At 52.9% G+C, this 24,565-nt stretch overlaps 1 protein-coding gene across 2 annotated transcripts; it reads right to left on the bottom strand.

Annotated features, from left to right (window-relative positions):
* Positions 1–5,621: 5,621 nt before the first annotated feature.
* On the bottom strand, positions 5,622–24,528 carry PNLDC1 (PARN like, ribonuclease domain containing 1). Of its 2 annotated transcripts, XM_034669405.1 has the most exons (20): positions 23,402–24,528; positions 23,101–23,320; positions 22,618–22,675; positions 22,234–22,307; positions 20,982–21,021; positions 20,318–20,441; positions 20,067–20,155; positions 18,307–18,407; positions 16,786–16,862; positions 16,462–16,605; positions 15,893–15,962; positions 14,334–14,419; positions 13,103–13,158; positions 10,089–10,153; positions 9,604–9,657; positions 9,375–9,417; positions 7,868–7,967; positions 7,384–7,559; positions 7,168–7,266; positions 5,622–5,873 (listed from the first exon to the last, which is right to left on the bottom strand). In XM_034669405.1, exons 2-20 carry the CDS (start codon positions 23,174–23,176, stop codon positions 5,810–5,812), a joined length of 1,596 nt encoding a protein of 531 aa, XP_034525296.1. In that variant the 5' UTR covers positions 23,177–23,320; positions 23,402–24,528; the 3' UTR covers positions 5,622–5,809. The 2 variants fall into 2 exon arrangements, with proteins under 2 accessions (XP_034525296.1, XP_034525295.1); XM_034669404.1 differs by lacking the exon at positions 23,402–24,528 and having other exon boundaries at positions 18,307–18,455; positions 23,101–23,366.
* Between the last annotated feature and the right edge of the window lie 37 nt (positions 24,529–24,565).

The raw sequence follows: 24,565 nt of genomic DNA, 5'->3' as shown, positions 1-24,565 counted from the left end.
TTTAGCACAAGCTTGACCCCCAGGTAGTCCCCAGTGCAGGGAGTTTTTTAAGGCGCATGGAAAGGACCCCATTTGGCCTGCAACTTAACAGCCAAGTGTCCAGAATTCTGTTAGAAATAACTTTGGGGGGCCGCCTGGGTGGCACAGTGGTTAAGCGTCTGCCTTCGGCTCAGGGCATGATCCCGGCATTATGGGATCGAGCCCCACATCAGGCTCCTCCGCTGGGAGCCTGCTTCTTCCTCTCCCACTCCCCCTGCTTGTGTTCCCTCTCTCACTGGCTGTCTCTATCTCATAAATAAATAAATAAAAAATCTTTAAAAAAAAAAAAAAGAAATAACTTTGGGTGTGACTGCAGGGTGACAGCATTTAGTGAAGGAATGCGGGAACGCTGAAATGCTTCCTTGCCCGGTGACATTTCCTGGGTTTGCCAGGGGATCCTCACAGAACCAGCGAAGGAGCATTCTCTGAGCTGAGCTTTGGCCCCAGGCCCCAGGGCTAAGCCCTGCAGCAGGAAAGGCCTCCTCAGCGCCTCCCTGACTCCAGATGGCTGCTCTGTGGGGATTCAGACTCAGTCCGCTTCCTCCAAGGGATGCATCGTCTTGTCAGAGCGCGCGGCTGGGGGAGGAGAGTGCTGCCTGGACTCCAGGCCCCCCACCCCTTCCTGCTGGTGGCCAGGTCCACATGGGGTGGCATGATAGGACCCCAGCTGTGCCCATGGGTGCCAGCGCGGAAGCAAAGACGATGCTGATGTAGAAAGTGCCCAGAGCCAGGGTGGCTGCTACTCATCTGGTCCCTGAGGACGTGAGGCCCCCTCACGGCGTTGGCATCTGAGCGATCCATCGGCCATCCAATCAGCAATCCGCAGCATCTCCTGGAGGAACTTTCCTTTCCCACATGGTGGTAGCCCCTTCGTTTTCTCCCCCTGGAAGCCTTTCTTAAAACCAAAGCATTCCTTGGGCAACACACTAACCACATAACATCCTGTAAAAATGGAGCCACGTGCCAGGAGACCAGGCAAAGGGGCAGCAGGCACGAGGCCCCGCGGCAGGGCGGGAAGACTTCCAGCGTGGAATCCAACCGCCCTGGCCCTTGGCCTGACCCTGAGGCCTGGGGCAAGACTCACCCGCTGCCGCCCCACCAGAGTCATTAACCAGCAATAAATGACAAACTATCTCGACGATGACAATACAAGTATCCCCTCCTCGCAGACACTGAAATAACACAATTTCAACACACTCACGTGGCAACCGCACACTTCCAGCCGCTCAGGCCCAAAAGCACGCATCCCCGACTCCGCTCGCTCTTCAATCCCACATGCGTTCTGTCAGGAAGCACAGGGGCTCCAACCAGCAAGCGGCACCTGGATGCAGAGCCCACCGCCTCCCACCACTGCTGCTCCCCCTGCCCCATCCCCAGGCCACGCAACAGCCTCCTAACCCCTCGCCCTCTGCTCCACACAGCCTGAGCCATCCCTGTACAACCGAAATCGGGATTAAAATAAAAACTTAAAAAATAAAGCCTAAGCCAGCCATGCCCTATCCCTGCTCAGAACCTCCCCCAGCTTCAGTCCTCTAATAAAAGCATCCCCGGGGCCTCGCCAGATTCACCCTCTGCTGCTTCCCTGCCCTGGGCTCCTACCTCACCCCCTGGGCAGGCACTCCCCAGCCCCAGGGCCTTTGCAGCAGCGCCCCTGCTCACACAGCTCTGCTAAGGTAACGAGCTGCCCCGTCCTTCAGTTTCTCCACTGCCGGCTCGGGGTTCCCGAACGTCCCCTTCATCTCGGTTGTGTCCGCCTGTGCTTTCCTGGCCGCAGGCCCCGGCCCCGGAGCAGGGCCTGCCACCGAGCGGGGGCTGAGCAAGGGCTTGTGGGTGAAAGAACATGCACTCTGAGACCCACACAGGGTTCCAACAAGTATGTTTTCAAGAGCAAAGTCAAAAACGGTATTAAGGGAGAGAGAGAATGAATCCCTGCCTTTTCTGTTTTCTGCAACCTATTTTTTATTTTTAAAAATGTATAAACAGCGGCTTCTAGAGAGTTCACAGGAGCACGTTTCACACGAGTGTGGGTCTCTCCAGGATCGCACAGGCAGTGATGGCCTACGCGTCTCCACACGGCTGAGGATGGGGCAGGAGGCCGGGCAGGTCCGTGGGAGGCTAAAGGAATCATCCTCAAAAGTTCATGAGCTAAAGTGTCAGTGCACGTGACAGAACGGCCAGAGCTCGCTTGGGAACGGCCTCCCTTGGGCTCCTGCTGTCCCGAGAACGCTCTCAGGTGTGGCCAGGCTCTCAGGTGTGGCCAGGCTCCCAGCACTCAGAGGGCACACCCTGGTGGGGGGATCTCCTGGGAGGACTGGGACACAAGTCTACACCAGGGGCTTGGGCCACCCTCCTGGAGAAGCAAGGACAGAGTGGGCAAGGGGGTCGGGGTGGCAGCATGGGTATTATTCTGTAACCCTGCATTCTGAGCGGGCCGGACAGGCTCAAGGATAAACAACAAGGCAGGCAGAGCCCACGTCTCCCCCGCAGTCTCTCGTTCCCAAGTGTTAGGATCAGGAAAGGGGGGGCGCAGCAAATGATAGCAAGAGCTCAGACAGGAGGGGTTGGGGTGAGGGAAACCCGTGTGCGCCAGCTGCACGTGCGGACCCTCCGCTGACGCTATGGAAGCACCGCAGTGCTCCAGAGACCGCGGCGACAGGGCGTGGCCCGCAGCACAGACTGCGGGTCACCGCCTGCAAGCGTGGCCTCCAGCAAAGCCTGCTTCCACCTCTCCTCCGCCGCCGTAAGGTGGGGATACACACATTTAGCTGGCAAGACCGTGGTGAGCTAACCGAGCCAGGGTTGCTGGAGAATGCAGTGGGCAGAACACTGGCCCCCAGAGACGCCCACATCCTAATCCCAGAACCTGGGGTTATGGCATCGTGTGCGGCAAAAGGGACTTAGCCTATTAGATTATACTGGATTTTCAGATTTATGGAAAATTACACCAAAGATGCTTAATGGTTAGAAAGTAACAGGCTTTGTTTTTTTCCTTGGGAAGTATTCCAAAGTTGATCACAAATGACATGATTTTTTTTTAAGTTGGTTCCATTGTGTGGAGCCCAGTGTGGGGCTTGAATTCACAACCCTGAGATCAAGACCTGAGCTAGGATCAAGAGTCGGACACTTAACTGAGTCACCCCAGGTGCCCCAATGACGTGAACTTTTATCTTGCAGAGAAAAGGTACTTCAAAGATCTAAAAAGGGTTAATTTTAATATGGCCATTTTAAGACTGCTATTTCCACTCATGATCTTTCTAATGCTAAAAATCTCATCACTTATAAACAAGATTCAAACATTCTAAGAGCAAGGACTGGAGTCACATCACTTCTGTAGGACCAGGGGGTCAGAAGGACATCCTAGGCTGGAGACAGGTGGGACGGCTGTGCATCCTTTTCCTCCATTGCAGAGGCAGAACCATGTCAATTATGCAGAATGAGGAGATACCCCATATTTAATGTGCCTCAGGGAGCAGCACCAAAGAATTCAAAGTGGACTCCAAGTAGCACAGAGGCTCCGGGCACAGGGAACAGTGGCTCACGAGGACACAGAGCACCCCACAGTTTGTGCAGACTAGAGAGCAGAGTGCCCACCTGCGAGGGGACAGACCAGAAGCCTGGCCACACAGCGCAAGTGTTCTATTAGAGGCAGGATAAGCCCGACCCCCGAGGGACCACCAGGACAGCAAAGATCCAGAACCTAGAGGAGACGCCAGCTGAGTAGAGTCACGGGGTGAGTGGAATGAGCCAGGCAGGATGGGGAAGGGTGCTCAACATGGCCTACAGGACAGGAACAAGCAGGAAGGTAAGGGGCTCAGGAACATGGGTGCAGGCCATGGAAGGACTCTGAACAGGAGAGGTGCAGGGAGGGCAGGCGGCTGGGGGCAGGCTGCGAGCTTGGCCTGCGAACCAGTCTGTGGTGAAGGGAAACATGGCTGAAAGGGGAGGACGGCCAGAGCCTCCCGGAGGCAGAGGAAGGGGGGAGAGTAGAACACCTGGTTTGCGTTTTGCTTGGGATTTCTCATTTCACGACGGGAGAAAGAACTACATGAAAAGCATGAAGTTCCTAGACAAGAGGAGGAGGAAGCAGGGTGAGGCAGCAAAAGGCCCACAGCCAGGACCCCGAGCCCACCAGGCACCACGGGGCTCTCCCCGCACTCGGCACTTCTGAACAGCACACAGATCAAGAATCTGCTCACAATCACAGGCTTTTAGCAGCTCGGCCACCCCTCCCTCCCCACCAGCAGGGCCAGCAGGCAGGGCTGCCAGCACACCCCAGTCCGATGGCAGACGCCCCACTGCAGGTGCCCACAGCAGCGGCTCGGTAGATACGGCTGAACAGGTGAGACAGTCACAGGAATCAAGTCTCATCAAGTCCCTACGGGGTGGCCCTCACTCCAGAACTACATAATCCAGCTTCTAGGGTTCGGGCCCTGCCCCGACCCTGGAGAGTGAAAATGGTCACTTGGGGGCGCCTGGGTGGCGCAGTCGTTAAGCATCTGCCTTCGGCTCAGGGCGACATCCCAGCGTTCTGGGATTGAGCCCCACATCAGGCTCCTCCGCTAGGAGCCTGCTTCTTCCTCTCCCACTCCCCCTGCTTGTGTTCCCTCTCTTGCTGGCTGTCTCTATCATTGTCAAATAAATAAATAAAATCTTTAAAAAAAAAAAAAAAGGTCACTCGGTACACTTCACAAAGTGAGTGTTCACTTCTCACATTTGTTTACTGCACGTGGAGCTCATCTAATGAGACCGGCCCCAAAAGCCCACGAGAGAAAAGGGAGCGTTCCTCAGCGTATACAAAGTTACATCCAATGGGGGGAGGAGGGACCCCACTAGGATGCCTTTTGGACAAACAGGTAAAACTTTCTCACCCCCAACCCCACTGAGAGCATGCTTTCACTGGTCTGACCACGAGCTGCCTGAATCTCAAGGGACAGCAGCCCACTGGTCACTCACATCCCTCAGGACAGGCCTGGGACTTCTGGAATGGCAGCTCCCACACCCTCCGTTGGGACGGCTGCCACCACTAAGGCCTCTGCTTTAAGGAGAAAAAACTCCCCTGCACCCCACCCCTCACCCCAAATTTAAGGAGGCTTTGCTGAATCGGTAAGTGAAGTTCACGGTTGAGTAAACAGCCCAGCCAAGTTCAGCTTCCAATAAAGAACAACTATAATAAAGCTGGGTGAGGGGGGACCCCCAGCGTGGCCCACCACAGGGAAAGCGAAATAACCGGATTATACCTGGCCTCGCAAGGTACACAGCTGTGGCACGGAAATCTTTGTTTCTGAAGTGAATGTTAAATATTATAAACCATAAAACGTTACCAAAAACATCACAAATGCACATGGACACTTAGCTTCATTTTTTCCCTTTACGAAACTCAGGCTGGTAAGGATGTAGGTCTGGAAAACGGCCTCGGGGCCAAGAATTCCTCTCCCAGAAATAACGGAGCCTTTGGTTCACCTGCCGTCTAGCTCCCGAGCTAGGTATCCGTGCGTGAGGCCCTCTGGGGGTCCAGCCTCAATTCCCAGAGGTGGAGACTTCTCCCCCATTTAAAGAAAGAAAAGTTCCGGCCACAAACGCACCACATCTAAGGATTTCTTTATCGTTGATAATCGCTACAGAATTTCACATTCAAAACAAAGCTCTTCACAAGGACCGCACAGACTGGTCTGCAAGTAAAATATGATTTACACAAACAAAACCCACGAAAAACCCAAACGGATGGCTGTCCCGGGCGGTGCAGAGATAGGACAGGGATTGCTGGCTGCACTCAGAGGTCAGGTCTTCCGAGGAGAAGCGCCAGGAGGGCCCAGGTGGTGACCACGCCACAGACCCTGCAAGACAGAGAGGTCAGCGGTCCTGGACGGCGGTGGGCTGTGTGAGAACGGGCAGGTCCAAAGCACAGACGCGCAGGCCCCCACCCTGCCCACCCGGACGTTCCCGTCTTCCCATCATTCTCCCAGCGTGAACTTCTGCCTCGAGGACAGAATGACTCTGAGACACACGCAGGTAAGTCATTTTTCTAGTGATTTACATCAGAGGTTGACAGATGGAAAAAAGATTGCCTAGGAGCCAAACATTTTTCTTCACGCGTGCGGTTTTCTACAGATATGGCTCCCAACCAGCAAGCCAAAATCCTCAGAGCAATTCCATCTTTGAGTTACACAGGCCAAAAACCCTGATTCAGACTCAACCCTGCTCCAGTCGGTCCGTGATACCCCTTCAGGGCCCCATTCTGCCACCACGCAGTCCAAGCCCCACCTGGACAGTCTGCCCGCCTGGCTCCCCAGCCCTCTGTGTCCTCTGCAGGCCGCCTTGCGCAGAGCCAAGCGTCCCACCGCTCCTGAAAAGTTCCAGCCACCCGAGACTTCTCCCACGGCCCTTTCCCACAGCCCTCCCCTCCATCGGGCCCACATTCCTCCCCAGCCTCTCCCAGTAGTCTGCTCACGGCCACTCAGCATACCAGAGGCTTCCCCACTCAAGGGCCTCTGCCCCACTGCCAGGACAGTCCACCCCAGTGCTCTCCCTGGCTCACTCCCTTACCTCCTTGGAGACTTTAATGGGGTCCCCATCTTCTCCCTCAACCAGTAACCCCCCCTTCTGACCCCTCACTCCCACCTCCTGACCTGTTCTTGTTTCTAATAAACACCTGTCACCTGACCTATCCTGCAGTTCACCAGTTTGCTGTTACCTCCCACTGGAGTAGGAGTTCTAGGAGAGCAGGGATTTTGTTTTATTCGTTGATGAACCCTAGAACCTACGACAGTACCTAACACAGCAGACGTTCAATAAATGCCCGTCCAGTATTACTGAAGGAGCTTCGGGTCGCCATACTTGTCAATGACCCCTTTACAACACATTAGCGGGGCGCCTGGGGGGCTCTGTCGGTTGAGCTTCCGACTCTTGGTTTTGGCTGGGCTGTGATCTCAGGGTCATGAGATGGAGCCCCGCATCGTGTGTGCTCTGCGCTCAGTGGGGAATCTGCTTCAGATTCTCTCTCCCTCTCCCTGCCCCTCCCTCCACTCATGTCACTCTCAAATAAATGCATTTTAAACACACACACACCAGCTAGTGAACTCTGCTCCACTCAGCCCCGGCTGGGACTGCATCGTGGTTCTGATCACTTACTGTAACAGGCAGTTGATGTTCGGGGAGTGCCTCCAGTACCGGTACAGGGAGACCTGCAGGGTGGGGTGGCCCCTGTACTCCTTCAGGATGCTCCGAGCACTGCCAAGAGACATTCTTAGGTCAGGCATTCGAGTATCGGACCTGCTGCTCCAAGACGCCATAAAGAGATGGGGCAGCTGTGGGGCATGGGGACGGGCAGAGAGCCAAGGCACCTACTCCTTAAACTTATTGGTCAAGAGCAGGAACTGGCTCCTCGAGAGTCGCCGCACATCGAACTTGCAGAGATTCTGAAACTCCCAATAGACCTGCTGCTCGCTGACCTCAGGCCACCTCCGGACATGAAGGAGGAGGATGGGAGGTCGGATACTGGGGCAATCTGGACCCGAAAAATTCTAGAAGGCAGGGAGAAGAACAGAGGAGATTTTCTGCAATTTCTACAGACAACCTACCTGGTTTGAAAATACTGGGAGGGTAAGAGAGGCTCTGTCTGGGCTGGGAGGGGACAGAAGGAATGTGCGCACCCATGTCGGTTTGAGCAGGAAGACACAGGAAAAGAACAAGCCTCATGGGGGCAGGGGCACCCTCTTCTCTCTGGTTTTGCTGGTTATCAGACCACCTCTGAGAGATTCCCGAGAAAACCAGGCTGCTTTCCAGCACACGCCTCTGAGTAGGGGAAAGGAGCAAAACAAAGGCTACTCACAATCTTAGGGACCCCGGCTCGGATAAGATTCACCTGGTTCATGTAGGGAGCCAGCACGTCGAGGTATAGAGGGAAGGAGGGCTCAGGCATGGGGCCAGTACTACAGGGACAGAGAAAACCCCAAAGCATTCAGGCACACCAGCGGTCAAGCATGGCCCTCAGCCACAGAGAAGGGTCTGGGGACGGAACAGAGGAGGGCACCGCCTCAGGGCACTCTCCCTCTTCCTCCCTCCAAATTGGTGGGCTTCCCCCACCGACCAATCCCACAGATCACTCTCCAGGGCCGCAGCCAGAGCAGCGGTGCCAGTGGTCACCATCTGCCGGTGACACCTGGGTAAAGATTCCTTGACAAACATCAGCCATGGGCTCAGAGAATTAGTGAGAGGCCACGGTCCAAAGGTCCACTTGACAGGACATCAGCCTCGATCCCAAACGGCCATCCCTCAGCCCTCATTCTAGCGTGCCCTGCCTCCATGCAGACATGACCACACACCGGAGCCCAAGTCCGGGGGGAAGCAAAGGCCTCGGACCAGGCAGGCCTGGGCCGCTATGGAACTTCTCTACACCTAAGACGGTGTCTGGGTCAGGAGGGTTAGAACACAAGGATGGAGGGCACCCATGTGCACGGCATGGGGAGCTCGCCTGCTACTAGGGGCCTTCCCCGTCTGGCACACGTGTACCTCCCAGTCAGCACGCAGATGCTGTCTAAGCACAGGAAAGAGGGAGAGGGGACACATTTCTTATTTAAGTTATAAGCACCAAATCAACAGGTCAGAGAGTATTTCTATGCATAACAGCCATTACTAAAATGAAAATACCAAATAGATTAGTCCAAAATTATTAATTTCATTAGTCTGAAAAGTCAGCCTCAAAGACCCTGTTAAAATTTTGATTCGCTCTTCTGCCAGGCCTAATCCTATTTAACAAATGCACACACCAAGGTCAGTGTCTAGAACACATATTCCGAGTGTGGCACTGAGGCCTACGAGCCTGGTGCTGTAGGCATCAAGGAAGATGTTGCCATGGGGAAATGCATTTAAGATTCCAATTTGGGGTTTTAAGAATGTCTCCCCTGTATGCCTTATTCTAGTCACTACCCTTCTCCCCAGCCTGACTGTGTGGACCGTAAGGATGTGCCCTCCCACTTCACTGTGATTTCCATGGTTATGAGAAGCAGGTGGGTAACCGACAAAGCCAGCCTACCACACTGGGAAGCACCAAGGCAAGTGTGAGGCCCTGCACCTGACCTTACTGCCTTGGCCTCCTGGCACGTGAATTTTCCCCGTGCTGACACAGGGGACCCGGGCCAGCACAGAGGGTACCGGGGCCGTAGGAAAGGCCATCCCACAGAGGAGCGGCAACTGCTCAGTCAGGGACCGTCTCTGCACCACAACATTCTGCACCCTCCCATCTTTGGGACAGCCACAGGAACCCGGAGGTCTTAGCTTATAGCCAAGGCTCAGGAAATCAGACCACCGTTCGCAAACAGGACGGAAGGAACACTCACCCACGTACTCTCCACAGGAGCAAGTGTGCCACTTTCAGAAGAACTGGGGGGAAAAGCTAGAGATGTGATACACGTCCAGGCTCAACCACATCACCCCATCAAAGTACGCACACTCCTGCTTTATTTCTGTTACGTACAACCCACCTCGGAATAAATGCAGCACCTCGGGATGGTGGGGGCTTACCACAAATAAAGCAGGAGTCCCCTTTCAGAGGACAGCAACTCTCACCTGATCCACAGAGGAAGGCATCGTACGCAGCCTCGTGGGGGTACTTGGTCTCAACTGAAGCAGTGTTCCAGAAGCAGGAGAGAGAGTGGAGCGGCCGTCAGAACGTGGCCTGGACAAGGAGTCTTTCCCCCCCCACCAGCTGCACACCAGCGCTGGCCACGCACACACCACCGACAACCACTATCCCTCCAGAGATGTGTGTGCCCTTCTCCCCACCCACACCTGTCTTCACCCAGGTCCCCCACAGCAGCAGGAAGCCAAGGGAGAGAGCCTCCCGGCAGGCCAGCCACATGTCCAAGGGGAGCCGGTGAGCCTTCTGGGATGGCTCCTTTGTAAGGGGGGCGGGTACATGGAGCACAGAGAGGAAAACGATGGAGCACCCCACATGGCCCTCCCATGCCCCTGCCCGTGGGGAGGCCAGGCCTCTGCTCTGGCACCTCAGGACTTTGCCGACCGTGGATCAGCTTCTGCTCGCAGGAACGTACCGTATTTCTCACACTTGCTTGCGTGAATGACCTCTGGCCCGGAATTTTTAGTAGGATTCAAGTCGCTAATAGAGAAGAAAAACAGGATAAGGAATATTCCCTGCAAATAAGCCCTTCTTGGTCTCTCCTCACCCCAGTAATGCAAGTAAAAGGGTCCTCAGGACGGGGGTGCCTTTTTAAAAAAAAGACAAACAGGAAGAGGCAGGTAGGGTCTTGCTAGGCAGGCCCAGGGCAGGTGAGGGAGCACAGCAGGGCGGGAGGCTGCAGCACCTGCCACACGCCGAGCCGGAGCTGAGCTACCAGGACGCGCTGGACCCCGGCTCCGCCTGCAGAGCGACCCCGCGGCCCAGAGAGCAGCTGCAGGGCCGGCCCCGCTGCTGCAGCGCCCAAGGCATGCACGGAGCACCGGGGGATAGGGAGGCCGCGGGCAGGAGGGGGGAAGGCTTCCTGAAGCAGGCGGTACCGCAGGAGTCCCGAACCACAGGGACTTGCTCGGCTTTGAGCCCTGGGGAGGTGTCTGGCATTTGGAGCCCAAAGAACGTACAACAGCAGCGAGGGAAAGGGAGCGAGGCCCGACGGGAGCTGCCGAGGCCAGTGGTGTGGCCGAAGCCCCCGTGGGAAGGGCAAGGGCCAGTAAAAGAGCTCAGGTGATCTGCGGTGGGGAGGCTTCAAAAACATTGGGAAGAACGACCCAAAACCTGGCCCGGTCAGGTTCACGTTTTCAAAAGATCACTGCAGCGGTGGTGGCCAAAGAGCCAGGACAGGCCATGGGACACACTGGGCCCTCTGTCATCCCTGCAATGAGAGAGGCCAGGGCGAAGGCAAGGAAGCTGGGCACGCAGGGGAGGGCAGACCTGACAGACCCCAGAGACGCTCAGGACGTCAGACACACAGGAGTCTGCGGGCAAGATGGCGTGGCCGACCCGGCCCCAGCTCTGGCACGGCTGGTGACGCTCAAGGAGGAAACCTTCCCTTTGTTTCCGACAAAACCTCTTAGAGCCTCGGTCTGTGCCAAGGCCTCTGCACCGCTAGTCTCTCCACCCGTCCAGTGTGTGTGCCCATCCGGTTCCAGGCCAAACGCAGGCACGGGTCCAAGTCCCTCCCGCGTGCGAGCACCTCATCTCCATGGCCACCTCGAGCTCCCCTCAGGTCACAGGCAGTACAACGGAGGCTCAGAGAGATTCAGGCATCCTCTCAAGATTGCTCACAAGCCAGTGGGTGGCAAAGCCGGGCTTCCAACCCAAGCAGTCTCGATTCAGAGCCTGTGCGTTTCCAGCAAACTCCTCACGTGGGCACATGGCTCTCAGCACAGCCCCTGAGGCCATAAGGACCTGTCAAGGTGCTCCAGGCAGAGGTGGGTTTGAGGACCGAGAACGATGCCACATTAAAGGTGCTCATGGCCATGTGGGCCGGAAGGCCTGGTGGCCAGGCAGTGAGTGACAGGGTGTCCTTTCCTGGAGATCTAAATGGTCACGGGCAGGCGGAGCTGAAGCTAAGGCAGTGGGTTCGGTCACCCAGGGACACAGTGACGAGGAAGAAGGGGGCCAAGGAGGGACCCTGGAGGGACTTAAGGGCTGGGCGGAAGAACAAGAGCCCACAAGGAATGGGCTGAAAAAACAAAACCCACCAGAAATCCAGAAATCCAGGGAAGGGTAGCACCAAAGCACAGGAGGGGAGGCCAAGGGTGCCAGGCACCAGAGAGCAGTCCCCACGCCCGCTCCACGTGCTCCCGTGCGTCGGCCCCTCAGCTGAGACGACAGTCTGCACCGGACAAGCTCACGAGCGAGTTCCAGGAGGGAAGAGAACCCGACCTCCGTGGGCCACGGCCTCGCAGAGATCCCTCAAGAGGCAGGTGGTCAAGAGAACAAAGACTGTGTAGAGGGCGCGGAGAGCCGGGAGGGGGCTCTGCAGTTTCTGAGCCAGGAGAACAAGGCTGATGGCGACTGAGCGGAGAGGGCCAGGCTGGAGGCCCTCTGCCGAGCCAGCGAAGGGAAGACCACGGGGCTGAAGGCTGGAAGGAGGGCGGAGGGCAGCCCTTCCTGCCTGAGCCCTGCACACAGTTGGCACTCGCGTGTGCTGCTGCTGGACAGACCCTGACAAAGACAAGCCGCAAATGTCTGGAGGGGAGGGCAGGGAGTGGAGACTGTCTGCATTTGGCCTCTTACTGTCTTCCTGGAAATGGGGACCTGGGGGGGAAGGGGGAGACATTGGAGGAAGAAGAAGAGCAACCACGAGGACCCAGAGGCGGCTGCCAAGCACTGCGCTGGGCAGGGCCATGCAGGTGGTCAGAGGACCGTCACCAACAGACGAACAGACCCGTTCTCCTTTCAGAAAGGTGTCACCTTCAGCTCCCACGATGCCTCTTCACGGCTGGGGTTTGCTGGTCCTCCCAGCTGGGGGGGAGGGAGCGGAGATGCCCCCGGATCCCGGCGCTCCCAGGCACTGTGTGTCTCCACCAGCGCCAGCACGTACCCAGACCACAGTGGGTTCAGGGCTGTGAGGGGAGGTGGGAGCTGCTTCTCCTACAGAAAGGTCAGGGTCGTCCCTGGCACTGGGGTCATTCATTCACTCAAGTGTCTGGGGTGCGCCTTCCAGGGTGAGAAACAACAGGGTCCGGGAGGAAAACGGCCCACTCTGCTGGAGCTTACCCCTCCGGCAATCAGACACAAATGAAGAGAAACGAAACCCCACCCACCAGAACCGCCACATAATGCAACAGCTGCTGGTATTCTATGGGTTCCTGCCCCTCTAGACCGGGGTACCACCTCAGCATGGGAATACCGTGGGCTGGGGAAGTCTCGGCTGTCGGGGGCTGCTCCCATGCATCCTGGCCTTTACTCACCAGAAACCAGGACAGCCCCCACTTGTAACAACCCAAAATGCCTCACCATTGCCAGACGTGTCCTGGGGAATAAAATCCACCACCACCACCCCCACTGAGAACTCCTGCTCTACCAGCTCAAAAAAACAAAACAAAACAAAACAAAAAACAAAAACACCAGAGGCTTCCTTACCTGTTTAGGACTTCATAAACTTCTGAAAGATTTGAAACCCTTGGGAAATTCAGTTCCTAAAATTACGGAAAACAAAGCAGGGAGAATATCTGCTTTGGGTATTACCAAATGGCCATTAAAAAAATCTGGAAAATAATCCCTATAAACCCCCCTTTCTATTCAAACACAAGTGTCCTTATTCCTAGATCAGGATGTCCAGGCACCTAATAATCTTGGGCTTCCTAGAAGGCACCCAAAAACCAAAGCTAGAAAACTGCAACAACTCCTACCACCTTCCTGCAAAGACACGTGTTTAAGGGGTTCCATAAATGCACACCTCCAGAGCGCCAGGCCATGGCCAAGGACACACACGCAGGACACTAGGCGCTCTGAGAACCAGAGCGCCTTGGGCAGCACCGGGTCACCCTAGAGCTCATCCTGTATGGCAAGGAGTCCACGTGGGTCCCCTCAGCTCAGCCCACGTCCTCCCAGCTTCATGCCAGGACTGCGCCACACGGACGCGAGCGGCATCACAGCAGCGTGCAGGAGCTGGAAACCAGGGAGCTACAGGAAGGAATGCGCTCTGGTCAAGGACGTACCAAGCAACCCAGTGCTGTTTCTGTGGCTCCCTTACTGAATAAGTGACCTCAAGTAACCAGCTTCAGGCTTCAAAACGCTGATCTGATTCCCCTTTCTCTGTTCCTCAGTTTAACTTCGAAGAAGCATTTAAGCCAGTTGGGTGCCTCCCTTCTCCATGTGTGGTTCACACTCTACCTGCACAAGACACCGGGGAGCTTTTGAAATACCTCTCTCCATCCCTCTAAACCACAGGAAGCTGGTGGAGGGACCCAGGTGTCAGGCTTTGGCCTCCCAGGTGATTGTAATGCCCTCAGGGTGGAAAACCCATGACCTTATGCCTCGGTAAAGGTTTTTCAGAGCCTCCTCCACCCGGATGCTCCTTGAGCTGGTGCAAATACTCCTCACCCAGACCTCAAGCCCTGGCACGAGTGTTCTACGGAATGCTTATTTAGATCAGACAAGCTCCATATAACTCATTCATAGCATGGGAACTTGAATGAGGCAAGGAAAACACTCAGAAGCTAATAGGATAACCCAATGCTAAAACACAAAGGAAGTGAATGCTGGTTGTAAAATATGAGAGGAGGATTCCAGGAATGATGTTTAAAAAGAGACGAAGTGACGTGTGACTGGGACAAAGCAGTCCTTAACTCAAAGCAGTCCCATTCATTACCTTCCAGATATCCCTGGTCACATTCTTGGTGTCAATGAGAACAGGAAACAGGTTGTGGATATTCAGCTTAAATTGATCATAGCTTTCTGAAGGGAAAGACCAGACAGAAGGGAGTTTATTGGTAAACATGGGGAGGAAGTCTCTCCAACCTAGCTTGTCACCAACATTAACAAAGAAAGCAAACAAAATGGGAATTAAAAACATCCTTTCTCCTAAATTATTAAGAACTGACAGATCTCAAACCAACCTGCCATCACCATTCATGGTGGTGAAAGCCAAATTGCTTTCCATTAAATCCAGGATATTGTCTATGGTCAACGTTAATGTAGTTTGCAGGGTTCCAGCCAACGGAAAAAGGGAGAAAAAAAAGTGCTATTGAAAAGGCAGATACTGAATCGTCACTTGGACTATTCAGAGAAGATCCAAGAAAAATCAACTAAAAATTATGAGTGAAGTGCCCTGATAAATAAGCCAATCGATAGCTTAAGTCCTTACCAAAGGCCTGCCTGCATACACTTGAAAGAGGTTTGTTGCAAACCCAACCAACACAAGATTTGCTCTCCTCATCCCACTCCCCAGACAAGCACTTTCCAGGCCTTTCCTCTGGGTGTTTGCTCCCAGATCGCTCAAAAGGCAGCACTGTGCTGCGGGCGATTTCCCCAGTTTGTGGCACCTGGAGGACAGCCTGACTCCTGACTCACCCCTGGGCCTGCACCTCCTCGCTCTCGCAGGACCAGGCCACATTTCACCCCTTTCCTTTCTTACCTAGCTCTTGTTCTCCCAGCAATTTTGTTTTGTTGTCTTAGTTTTTCTGGTCATGGCTTATTAGTTTTACCCCTACTTCTCCAATTTCCTCAATACGCTCAAACTGAGGTGTGTTGTCAATTCACTTCTTGGGGAAATCTTAGAACAGTCTCACCCTCTTCATCTAGACAGCATGTTACTTCATTTAATGTCCCGATATGAGGATGTTGGTACCACTGGAGCTCACACACGTAACAAGGGGTGGAATGAGGACCCAAGCATGGCTCCCGAGTCCATACTTTTAACGGCTACACTACCCTGTTGTACATGCAGCCAGGGCACCATCAGTCATGGAAAAGTATGGCCCAGCCACAAGACAAGGCCACACAGCCACTGATATGGCATTTATTAGATCAAGGACACAAATGCTTTAGATAAGTGGAAATAAAGCCAAACATAAAATCAACTAGGTAGTGTGAGCTAATTTGTGAGAACCCACAGAGGCAAAGGCAAAGTGTTAGGATTATAGCTGAGATTGAAGGAAGCTTCTCTCCTGCTCACATTTCTGATTTTGCAAGGTATTGTATGAGGATCTGGGACATCTTCCATAATGGGGGCCGGAGCGTCCACTCAGATGTAAGGTTTTCTGCCAGAACGGCAACCTGGCTTCCACTCTGGGAAAATGGGAACAGGCACACAGGTGCTAGGACTCTGCAGAAGCCCGTGGATTGTGGGGAGATAGGATGACTCTGGCCCACACCCCCTCACAAGGCAGCAAGTGAAGACAGACAAGGCGATGGCAGGTGTGCCCGTACCTGGGAGCGGCCGGAAGAACTTCTCATGAAGGTGCAGCAGGTCCATCATCATGTTGTGGCCCACTAGGGGCTACTTGGAGGGATCAACAGGGGTAGAGAGGAGGTTTAAAAACAGGCATCCGAGGTGAACATGCTCTCACAGAGGGGGTAACCTGAGAACCCACGGTGATCCTACCACACGGCAGTCCACCCCCCTTCACCCCACCCTCATGAGAGGTGGCCCGACGGCTCCAATGCCGGGATGACGAGCAGGGTGCAGGAAGGCTGTGGGGCAGGGTGTCCATGCTGGGGGTTTAAACTGAAGAACTTCCCCAGCAGTCCCAGGTCAGCTAGTAGTGAAGCGGCCCTGTGCCTAACGGGGGGAAAGGAACTGCAGGGTTTTATGCGGACACTCTGTCCCAGCTTACCCATCACCATTTGGGGAAAGCAGGCTAGATCTAGAAAGCCAGTTACTGACAGGAAAGAACCACTTATCTCAAGGAATTTTACTTTTGTTGGAGGACCCAGGATACTTCTATAGTCAGATATACAAATGACTGCTAGAGGGCAAGAAAAGAGATTTTTCCAACCTTCTGGGCTTTCACCAGCATCTGGAAAAACACTGAAAAACCCCGGGCAGAGAGAAGAATCTTCTCCTTCCAACAGCTCGCTCGATCACAGGAGGTGTTCTCAAGATACCAGCGATGTTGTTTATTCACTTTTTTCACTATTATCTGAGACAAAAGTAGAGACAAGTTCTCTGAATCCTGGGTTCCTGGGAACGAAGCCAAGGAAGCAGTTCATCTCAAAAGGAGAGGAGAAAAGACAAGAGAAAGCCTTTCACAGAGGCCAGATTGGGTGGAATGAGTGAGAATGGAGCCGCTCGGACTGCCTGTTCGCAGGTGGGAACTCACCCCCTGGTCTCTCAGGACCGTCCAGATGTCGGGGAGGGCCTGCCTCAGTACCAGCTGGACCTCAAAGGCCTGGAAGCCTGTGGCAAGGAAACACAAGGCTCGCACAGAACCACCCAGACGGCAGTTCACCTTCCCCTCAGGAGAAGGAGGGTTTGAGAGATGCATGGAGACAATGGAAAGGCAGTTCTTAGGCATACCTAAGCCCAGGAGCCCCCATGACAGGGAGAGCATTCACATCCATTCTCGAAGTTTATCCCAGGGCCACTCTGACACGGACAACCCTGATGAGCCTTTGTGTGGGGGTCACAGCTTTTGACATTCACCACGTTAGAACAGCGTACGTTAAACAGTGTAAAGTTCTCTTTTAAAATAATAAACCCATTACGCTGCTGCCTGTAATTTTGTAACATCATGTATTAGTTACATGAAAAATACTGGTTTTTGGAGTTACTCGAATCTTCTGATGGTCATACGTTTCATGAGACACTAGCAATAAAAGACGCTTGTACATGTGGCCGCGGACCATCAGAACGGTCTCAGTACTGGGAAGCTTGTCAAGTTCACAGTGGCAGGCCTGAGTTTTCCAAAATTTTAGTTTTTGATGGAAAGCTCAAATTTTATCACTCGCAAATTCTGCAAGTTATTTTCCTTCAAGTGACAGGTTTATTTTTCTCACTTGAGAAAAGCACTGAAAATACCCAAATCAAAATAACCACAGTCCGTTCTTCCGTGTAAAAATGACATTCCATTAAAAGAAAAGGAGCGGATTCAGCTCCCAGCTCAGAAACACGCACAAGCGCTTTCCTCCCGACAACCACTACACTTTGGTTAGCAACAGCAAGGTTTTACGCGTATGTATTTTGACACATCGAAATTAAAAGATCAGAAAAATGTTGAGATGTAATAAAATTAAGAATTACTACTTCTTTGCCACGAAGGTAGTTCACAGAAACGAGATTTTGTGTTTCTAACCTGAAGTGGTGACGAAGTCCACGAGGGCGGGCGGTAAGCAGGGTCTGCGCCAAGGTGCATTTTTACCCCCCCTGCTCCCCCCGCAGTACTATCCATGCAAATGCCTGGTGACAACAGCAAGTGACAGTGGAGTGCGATTCTGACAAGACTTTTGACCTTGTGGACCCCTTGGAAAAGGTTTGAGATCCCGGGGGTCCACAGACCAGGCCTAAGGACCACTAATTGAGGGCATGTTCATTGTGATTCCACACTGTGTCATGGAGAAACAAAATCCAGAGATGAACAAAAGTAAATATAACACAGGGCTCTCAGGATTGGATAAAAAAGACGACTCTGAATGGAACTGGACTTCTTCAACCTTAAAACTCAAAATAGGTCAAAAAGCCTCCGGCTTCTGAGTTGAGGTCAGAGCTTTATCTAAGCCCAATGACAACACGCCGAGCCAACGCCCGGCATCCACAGGAAGGAGAGGTATGTGTCCCCCAACCCCTGCACCCGACGGTGACCGGCCCCAACACCCCCTGGCTGAGGGAGCAGCCTCCTGCCTACCAGCAATACCAGGAAGAGTCATCCAGTCGCCCTCCTCCGCCGAGTCCAGCCACCGTGTCACCTCATCGATCACCACCTTGATTTGGTCTTTGTCCAGAGAACTGAAAACGGGCACATGAAAGTGGGATGCTGGAGAAAACCACGAGAACCTTAAGACAATGTTAACAAGACAAGAGTTTTGGAGGACTCCAGTTTTAACATTGCAATCTCAGCAACAAAACAGATCCCAAAAAGACTGTTTTCTGAGTCTTGTTCTGTAAGAGAGAGCTAAACACTCGGCCGATAGTCTCTCATCCGATCGCAGGAGCATGTTCCATCCCTTCCTGCTTCACTGGGATGCCTGGGAGCTAGCCAACACTAAGCACTACGGTCAGGCCTGTCTGCTTAATTCAGCTTTTGAGATGAGAAAGCACCATCTGGTGAAATAAGGAAAAGACAGGAACTTCGGTAAGCACGTCTTCTATGTTAGAAATATAAGAACGTGGTGTTATTTTGAGATGAGGAAAGACTTTTCTCCAACATTTGAAAATAACAGGAGGTTAAAAATTCAAATAGATCTTCTCTTATAAAAAGCTACATTTTTATATGAAAAACCAAGAATAAGGATTTCAGGGAAGGAAAAAAACCAAAAAAACAAAACAAAACAAAAAAGACACCACCTCCAGGGGCACCTTGCTGGCTCAGTCAGTGGAATACACGACTCTTGATCTTGGGATTGTGAGTTCAAGCCCCACATTGGTCGTAGAGCCTACTTAAAAAAAAAAAAAGAAAAGAAAAACAACCCTCCAATATTACATAGTTATCTGGACCCAATATTCAATCATAACATTCGAGTTAAATATCGGTCTAATTTAACTTCCCCACCCCAGATAAAGGCAAAGAATCTAAAGCTCAAAGAGCTAAAAAGACTAGTTCAGCTCCAGATTCTGCCAGCACAGCCTGCCTGGGGCCCAGGGGCCCCTACAATGCTGTCACTCCATCACTTCTGGCCCCAGCTCTATAGCCGTACTGGTTTCGAGTAGGACAACTGGCACTGGGGGGTAAAGAAAAAAGGCAGAGGGACGCCCGGTTGGCTCAGTCAGTTAAGTATCTGCTTTCGGGTCAGGTCATGATCCCAGGATCCTTGGATCAAGCCCCAGATCAGGCTCCCCAGAGCCTGCTTCTCCCTCTCCCTCTGCTGCTCCCCCTGCTTGTGCGCTCTGTCAAATAAATGAATAAAAATCTTTAAAAATAATTTTTAAAAAAGGAAAAAAAAAAAAAAAGAAAAAGGAAGAGGAAAAAAGGCAGAGACCCATCCTCAGGAGCACACAGATTCAAGAACACGGGGGAATATGTCCAGGCCAAGGAATGTGACCAGCACGGTCAAGGTTACCTGTGATTTACCCCAAGACATCCCCGAGATTGCACCAAAGGCCAGCGTAACATCTCACGGGGAGTCCAACAGAGCCTGTTCCCCCCCCCCCCCCCNCCCCCCCCAGAGTCCTGGAATGAAGCTCCTCCTTTTTCATTTGAGAACTGAGTTAAGAGTCAGTGCCTTTTCTTTATTCCCTTCACTTTTCAACGCGAAAATCATACTCGATGCAGTAGGACGGCTCTCACCGCAGGTGAGGGAAGAGAGCCACCAGCACTTTGGGCTGTTGTGTTTGGCCGATGGCATGCTGCCAGAGCCACCCCCACTAAAGGTGAGCGCGTGAGGTCACTGTACCCGGGAGCCAGCACGCCACGGAAAGTCACAAAGCCCCCGGAGAAACAGGCTTTACCTGCGAACTCTCCAGTTGCCAGTCAGGATGTTGTGTTTAATTTTCTTCTCCTGCTCTTCATTCATATATGGGATCCCATTTTTGAGAAACTAGACGGGGAACAAGGAGACTAGTAGAGGCATCCCCTGGGCAGGGGAGCAGAGGGAAAAGAAACCTTCCTTGTCCAGTTCACGTGGACAGGAAATGGGACTCAGCCCGGGTGGACCAGAGAACCTTTAAAACCTTCCCAATTCCTTCCTCTGTTGCCATACCTTGTTGTAGTCGAAGCCATACTGATTCAAAAACTGAACACTAGAAGCCTGGAAAGTGAATTCTGAATCCAAGATCCCAAATGTCGTCGGGAAGAGAAAGAAGTTACACGAATGGGCTACATACCTATAAAAAAAATAAACGTAAGAAGGAAAAGCCAAAACTTGTTTTTAAAATTCTAGCTCACAGAGCAGACATCAGAGCAGGCTCCTCCTTTCATTCGAGGAGTATTTGAATGTTGGCTATTTCTAGTTCTAACTGGCCCTGGGGCCTGAAGGAAAAAGGCAGAGAGCCTTCCCTCTGGGAAGAGTCTAGCCCCCATCCTGAGCCTACCGTTCAGCACCACGCATTCTGACTGCTGGTGCCTGGGAGCCACATCACCCTCATTATGACACTGTGTTAACTGCAGCACTCAGGGCGCGGACACAGAAACCGGGAAAGGAGCACCTAAGTGCTGGGATAGGCCCCCAGAAAAGATGCTGCACAAGGAGAGACCTGGATGAGCCAGAAGCTGCAGGGAGCAGCAGGGTGAAGGGCACAGAAGCAGAGAGGATGGACCGTCCAGGGCCAAAGCGGTTCAGACCCTGAGGCAGGAGTGGGAGGGGAGCAGGTGGAAAAGATCAGTGGGCAAGAGCCAGGTGTTTTGCAAAAGGTCTTCATACGTACTTGTTTGTCTCTCCTTCAATACTAGAGAACACAGACAATCCTAGAAGAAAGAGGAGGAAATGAATACCAAAGAAAACCTACCAGAAGAGAGGTTTGGAAAGGAAACGTTTTGAGCAATACTTTGCACCTAAAGATAGGGCATACCCTTTGGAATAATCATCTCTTAAAGAAAACAGGGGGTGCCTGAGTGGCTCAGTCGGTTAAGCGTCTGCCTTCTGCTCAGGTCATGGTCCCAGGGTCCTGGGATTGAGCCCCACATGGGTTCCCTGCTCAGCGGGGAGTCTGCTTCTCCCTCTGCTTCTGCCCCTCCCCCCACTCATGCTCTAATAAATTAAATCTTTAAAAGAAAGAAAGAAAACACAGTCTTGGAACAGGAGAACTATCAAATTGTAATTCGCACTGAAATTATTAAAATAGAATGGTGAACGGTTCTTCAAACACAGAATATTGACATTTTTTCTAGTTTTAATACTAACCAGAGGAAATGCTAAAAACCTTGAAGATTTACACATTTAATGGCTTTAAAATGTCCGTATTGCTAAAGAGACCCCACACAAAGTGAAGAAGGCTTCAAAGTAAGGCAGGACAACAGAAACATATCTATGTTTCATATAGTTTTCACAGAGGTCTTACATTTAAGAAAAAACCGCAACAGAATAGCAAAGGACAAGGACAGAGAGCAACAGACACACACAGATAGTCACCATTCACAGAAAAAGCAGGGCTCAGTAAAATCTGCTGAAGTATACCAAATACACATGTACGTACCAGGACAATGACTGCAACTTGCTTTATTACACACAAAAGGTAATGCAAATGTGCATCATAAGGAGACTGAGGCAGTCGATATATTCAATTTGGAATACTACGTGACTATTAAAAATGAAGATCTGTTTATGCTGATAAAAAAAGATCTCTAAGCGCCATTAGCAAAAAAGGCTGCAGAGCAAGATGCTTATAACATGATCTTGTCTGTATAAGTTTTTTGTAAACAAAAATCATACACATTTTCCCTCGAAAGATGGTAGAGACTCCCTCCTGTTGATGAACTGAGGCAGGAGAACGGCGCTGCTAAACTACGTTTCCATAGTGTTGGGTCCAAGGGCACGATACAGGCAAAAACCAAACAAGCATCCAAAACCACAGCCGGTCTCTCTGAAAGGGGTCAAGGCTGTTGTAGCAGCAGGACACACAAAAACAACACAAGCATCTCCTTCAGGAACTTGTAACACACGGCTGAGAGGACACTCACCAATCTGACAGATGGTGAACTGCTGAACACTACGGCGGGTCTTTAGATACCACTCCGAGGGCAAGTCAAAAAGACTGTGAAAAAAACAGGCATCTCGGTCCACAGGCAAGGGGAGGGCACAAGGCGCCACAGCCTCAGCGCGGGATGGGCCCCTCTCAACCAGAGGCAAGCCTTTTACCTTGCTACCACTAGGAAAGACTCCCAGCATTGAGAGGGCAAAGCCCAGGTCTCCCGATCCCCCCCCCAACGCAAAGTGCTGTCCTGCCCCCTCAATGCCAACACGGGGCCTGCTGAGAAAGAATGGGGACATGGCCAGAACGCTAGGCACAAGGGCCCAGGTGAGCCACCTCCCCTGGCTCAGCTGTAAGGCAGCTTTGGCTTTACCTGATCTGCTGGCGGCAGGACAGGTTAGAGCGAAGGCCCGTGAACTCTATGTCCAAACCTGCGGGCCAAAAAAAGACAAGAGTTCCCAGATGCAGACCACTGTCACACTCTTCTTGCTGTCAACGCTGCAGGTGGCAGAGGTATTCGGCTCACCGTCAGCGCCCATCGGCGTTCAAAAGGCCAGGTGGGGTCAAGACGAAAAGGAGAAAGCCAAGGCAAGGACAAGCCAGGCCAGTCATCCCACGGCTCGGCTCCACCTGGGCCACAGCGGGGCCGAGGCCGTAAATGCTGCTTAACGTCCCACCGCTCTGCCGGGAGAACGCTCCCGCCTTCCGGAGGGGCCCTCTCGGAGCCTCCCGAGGCCCGGCGCCCGTCCAGGCCGGGCCTCACCTTTCCGCCCCGTCCCGCCCTCCCTCTCCCTCTCTCCGCAGGCTCGCGCCCGCCAGACTCATGCGGCCACACAGCCCGGACCCCCCGCCTTACCCACGAAGTCGGCGCCCAGGACCAGCTCCTGCAGCAGAGGGAGGCTCTGCTCGAACTCGTCGGCGCCCACGTCCATGGCCACGCAGCTCGACCGAGGGCGCCGCTGTGGCCACGTGCTGCCACGCGCTTCCGCCGCGCCGCCCGCCTTAAGGGGCTCGCACGGCGGCGGCGATTGGCCGCGTACCGCCACGCGCCCGCCCACAGGCGTCCGCTTGCACACCTCGCCGCCGCCCTGGGGCTGCCGGAGACCCCGCCTTCGCCGCCAGAGCACGCGCCCGCCCACAGGCGTCCGCTTGCACACCTCGCCGCCGCCCTGGGGCTGCCGGAGACCCCGCCTTCGCCGCCAGAGCCCGGGTACCCTGGCCGCGCGATCTCTCTGCAGTCGCTGGAAGGCGTCACTCACGTGGACCTAGGGTATTTAGAGGCGTGGGAGGAGAAAACTGCGGAAGGAAGGGTACGTGCAGACAGGCCAGCAGCACCTGAAGGAACTGCAGGAAGTAGGTAATCACAGCAGCTGCGGCGGGGGGAGGGGCCGCATCTCGTGAGCGTCGAGATCAGCACTTCACCCCTAGGAAGCTGGCCCCGGCCCCTCCCCCACACCCCATCTTTTTCTCCACTTTGGTCTGTAATATCTTCTGTAATACCATATCTCAAATTTGCCACAAAGACCCTCAGGAAATGCCTGTCAGACTGAGGGAATCTTTGGTGCAGAGATTAGAACCATCCTATTCCTTGCAGAGAAAACCCCTACCTACAGCGTCACTTCCAGGTGAACCCTATTTTTGTCACTGCCAATTTCCAAAACCACTAGTTCAGTCTTTGATCTTTACATCCTCCCTTGAACACCAGACTTGTTTGAAAAGCCTACTACAACCAGTCTTCAAAGTGAGATGCTCTAATCTTTAAGATGAGGGAAGAAAATATCAGACCTATAATAAACACTTTCCAATGTCTCCACTGGGGTATTTATTGATCTCAAGGGGACCACTAAGTCACTGCATCCTGAAGGCCTCTCAGAACAAATCATACTTTTAAAAAATATTGCTGCATACCCATCTTTTTAAAATATTAAGCACTCAGATTACAAATAGTAATGTTGTTTCACTTCTGTATAAAAATATAATTGGGATACACATTTAAAAATTGGGAAATGCTCTAGAAGCCACCTTAACTAATGCCAGGTTCTTTCTCATCGCACTGGTCTTAAATAGCCGGAAACAGTTATTTGATTTAATCAAAACCTGTAAAAGCTGCGGTGATTCCCACCTAGCCCAGCTTCATTTTAGATTAAGGTGATGGCACTTCAAGCTTTATCTCCTATCCACCAAATTCTCACTTCAAGGCAAAGTGAGCATACACTGACCCTGCTCCTTTCCACCTCCACTTTCAGTTCCGCACTGCGTTCCTTTCTTCTTTCACATCTGGTTCTGCACATCAGGGTTCAGGAGCCCCAGCTGAGGTCACG

Source organism: Ailuropoda melanoleuca, chromosome 10 (assembly GCF_002007445.2).
Source record: "Ailuropoda melanoleuca isolate Jingjing chromosome 10, ASM200744v2, whole genome shotgun sequence".
In the NCBI taxonomy this organism is placed as follows: Eukaryota; Metazoa; Chordata; class Mammalia; order Carnivora; family Ursidae; genus Ailuropoda; species Ailuropoda melanoleuca.
The sequence above is the reverse complement of the archived record's forward strand: the minus strand, read 5'-3'. Positions and strand labels throughout refer to the sequence as shown.